At 36.4% G+C, this 3,859-nt stretch overlaps 1 protein-coding gene across 3 annotated transcripts in view; it reads left to right on the top strand.

The window, feature by feature from the left end:
- Positions 1-3,859, top strand: part of LOC106879734 (monocarboxylate transporter 9) — a 61,993-nt gene that overhangs the window by 45,490 nt on the left and 12,644 nt on the right. For all 3 annotated transcript variants that reach the window (XR_008266380.1, XM_052975178.1, XM_052975177.1), the window contains exon 2: positions 3,009-3,279. Coding sequence is in view for 2 of the 3 variants with exons in the window: in XM_052975178.1 (XP_052831138.1) it covers positions 3,009-3,279 (271 nt within the window). In the remaining variant the exon portion in view is untranslated. The remainder of the gene's footprint in view (positions 1-3,008; positions 3,280-3,859) is intronic.

Below are 3,859 nucleotides of genomic sequence, written 5' to 3'. Positions count from 1 at the left end.
GTGTTTGTATATATATTTATATATATATATATATATATATAATACAAATAATATGTGAGTATATGCGTATATACGTACATGTATGTACAAACCTACATCTACGTGTATATATAGATGCATATCTGGGTACAGGACGTCACAAAAAAAACCCCTGAACAAAATGAAAAACAGAACATAAACAGAACACAGAAAACAAACAGGCCACATAGAGAATATTTCCTTCATCAGCTGCCCCAATTCTAAACTAAGCGTTTCGAAGAATTAGGGCATTATTATATATATATAAAATCAAATAAGTAACAAGATGTCAAGTATTAGTGCAATATGACCGTTTCAAGTGACTTCATTTAATCGAACAATGCAAGCATTACATAGAATTTTATAATAAATTTATAATTATAATAAAGGATACACGAAGTACCAGCTTGCTTGAAATAAGAGTTAAATCCTCATATATGCATATGTATGTAAGAATGTATGTATGTATGTGTGCGTATACACACACACACACATATATATATATATATATAATCAAAATAAGCAACAAGGATATCTAGAAGTAATGCAGTACGATCGTTTCACGCAACTCCATTTAATTGAACAATGCAACCATTACATCAATTTAAATGCAGAGCAATCCTCTTTATTATTTTATAATAGCCTTTACTTATTTATTTGTTTATAAAATAAATCTAATATTTGTACCTCTATAAATTCATACTTAGCTTATATATAACAATACTGGTATATTCAATACTGGTATATATAACAATACTGGTATATTGACTACTTAAAATAAACTACTTAGATTATAATTAAATCAGTTTATAGTTAGCATGTTCTTTTACCTCAGTACTCCTTTATTAGATACCAGTATATACCAATTGATCAATATTCACTGATACCATCAGGCTGTTCCATGTTACTATTAGTTTAGCCCCAGGCAGATCATTTGCCAGCTGATTATCGGTGCAGCACTGGTTAAACTAGCAGTAACATGGAACAGCCACTTTGATGAGGCGATTATCTGTACTTGTTAATATAGTTACTACTCTGATCTCTTGAGATTTATAAGTTACTTTGCTTGTTACATATATATATATATATATATATATATATATATATATATGGAGGTGGGGTCGGTGTATCATCCCTATGGGCTAGGTTATCAGATGTTAAACATCGCTGGTCACAATGCACTTCCAGTTCTTCTTTGATTACGCCATACTTTTCCTTTTTGTCCAAATCGTTTAACTAAATCATCTACCCATCGTCATGGAGGTCTTCCGAGCGCACACACCTTACGTCCTTAAGCAAGATACTTTATTTCACGTTGCTCTAGCATACTCACCCGAAAATGCATTCCAACTCTCTCTCTTTCTTTCTTTCTCTCCCCCACTTCGTTGTTTCGCCGGGTCAGAGATAGGAGGACTGATAGGTTATCTATATCTGAACACTACTACATAGGCGTCTAAGACAATTATCCAAAGCGTAGTAGTACTCGCTTGTGAGCGGTGGCTTTGATATATAAACACAAAATAGCACAAAGCATAATATTAGATAATAATAGATAATTAAGGCGGCGAACTGGCAGAGTTGTTAGCACGTCGGGTAAAATACTTAGCGGCATTTCGTCCGTCTTTAAGTTCTGAGTTTAAATTCCGCCGATGTCGACTTTGCTTTTCATCTTTCGGGGTCTATAAAACAAGAACCGATCAACTGCAGGTGTCGATGGAATCAAGTTACCTCCTCCCCCAAATTGCTGATCTTACGCCAAAATTTGAAAGAAATATATCAAATAATTGGTTTAGATCCACTTGCACTACTCAGTGCATTGGACGGTACGCTTCATCTACCGAGGTCGGTAGGTTGCTACTCTTGCCCATACATCCCACGTAATGTTGACTGTGATTAAGTCATCTTGAAATGTCCACCGTCAAGTGTCTTTGGTCTTCCCTTTTTATGCTTGCCGACGGATGGTACCCAAGTCACGACTGTTTTAGAGAGTGGCTAGACCAGTGGTTCTCAACCGGGCTCCATATGATCCCTGGGGGGTCCATGTAAGACTTTTGGGGATCCACACAAGCAAAATAGTAAGTAATATTTTCAGTTTGCATGAAAAATGTTACTTTGGATGTATTTATTGCAAGAAACAGCTAGATTTCTTCCTCTAACGTTTTACATAGTTCAGCTTACACAAGCGAATGTGTGAAAGACGAAATAGTAGTTTTGAAAGAAGCATCTATAGAACTAGTTTTTAAGTATCGAATGGCTTTGGATGTCCATCTGAATAGAACCAGTAATCAAAGGGGTCCAAAGATAATAAAAAAATGGTTGAGAATCATTGGGCTAGCCAGAGAATGTGGTCAGCCAGGCGGAATCAGCGCTCTACTTCAATCTCTTGCAGTGGTCGTATTTTACTCTGCTCAGAATCTCCCCATTTGTGACACGGTCTCGCCAGTTGACTCCCAGGCTCTTTCTGAGGTACTTTTGAGAGAATAGATTTACTATTCTATCCATGCTCACTGTTCTCTTCCAAGTCTTGCTGGCATAGATTGCAGTAGTCAGAACAATGGAGTTACATGGAGTTACAACTATTATTGCATGCCGAGAATTGGTAGAGTCGTTACAGAGTTAAGTGGACAGCCATGTAATATTCGTTTCAATTCTTATGTTCTAAATTCAAATTCCATCGAGGTCATCTTTGAATTTAATCCATGTGGGGTTGATAAATAAATAGCAATCCAATACTGGCATTGATTCTACAAAGTTGATGGCTGGGAAAAATTATTAATGCACCGGACAAAAGACCTTTCAGCAGTCCTCTCGGCTCTTTATGTTTTGAGTTCTAATGTCGCCGAAATCAACTTTGTTTTCAGTTCACTGTGTTTGATAAATAACCTACCAATCAAATACTGGGGTAGATTTAATTAACTAACCTCTCCCCTCATCGAAAAAAGTGATGGCCTTGTACCTCAATTGTTATTTTCTTTTTCTTTTCTTTACAGTCTGAGACGGTATCTCCGTCGCCACTGAAACTGCGCTCAAGTGTTAGCCAGGCACCAGAAGATATCTATGAATCTCGTCTCATTCTTGATGCCCCAGACGGTGGCTGGGGTTGGATGGTGTGTTTGGGTGCCTTCACGATCAACTTCATAGTCGGTGGAACTATTATGTCATTTGGCTTGACTTTAATCTCTTTACTGAACTATTTTGGGGACAGCCGCTCCAAAACGTCGTGGGTTGGTTCAGTAACCGACGGTATGTCGCTTTTGTCAGGTAAGTTAATGTTTCAGTAATCAACAGATCATCTTTAATTAAATACACCAAAGAAAATTTCATTTGGTAATGACTGAAATAAAAACGTTTCGTGAATAGAGAAAAATATGTCTTCACACTACGAAAATCAATAAAATAAATAATAATCTCTTCTACAATAAGCACAAGGCCTGGAATTTTGGTGGTGGTGGGGCTAGTCAATTACATCTACCTCAGTGCTCGACTGCTACTTATTTTATCGATTCCAAAATTTGAATTCAGAACATAAAAACAAAAGAACCTCTCAGCATTTAGTCCGGTGTGAAAACCATTCTGTCAGCTCACTGCTTTAATAACAATCCTTTATGCTATAGGCACAAGACTTGAAATTTTTGTGGAGAGGCTAATCGATTACATTGAGTCCCGTAAGGATGAAAGGTAAAGTCGACATCGGCAACATTTGAACTCAAAATGTAAAGAGGGACGAAATATCCGCTAAGCATTTTTTCCCGGTGTCCTATCGATTCTGCCAGCTCACTGCCTTAATAATAATAATAATAATAATAATAATAATAATAATAATAATAATAATAATAATAAT

The sequence above is a fragment of the Octopus bimaculoides genome, chromosome 20, assembly GCF_001194135.2.
Source record: "Octopus bimaculoides isolate UCB-OBI-ISO-001 chromosome 20, ASM119413v2, whole genome shotgun sequence".
In the NCBI taxonomy this organism is placed as follows: Eukaryota; Metazoa; Mollusca; class Cephalopoda; order Octopoda; family Octopodidae; genus Octopus; species Octopus bimaculoides.
Note: the sequence above shows the minus strand (reverse complement) of the source record. Positions and strands in the feature narration are given on the sequence as shown.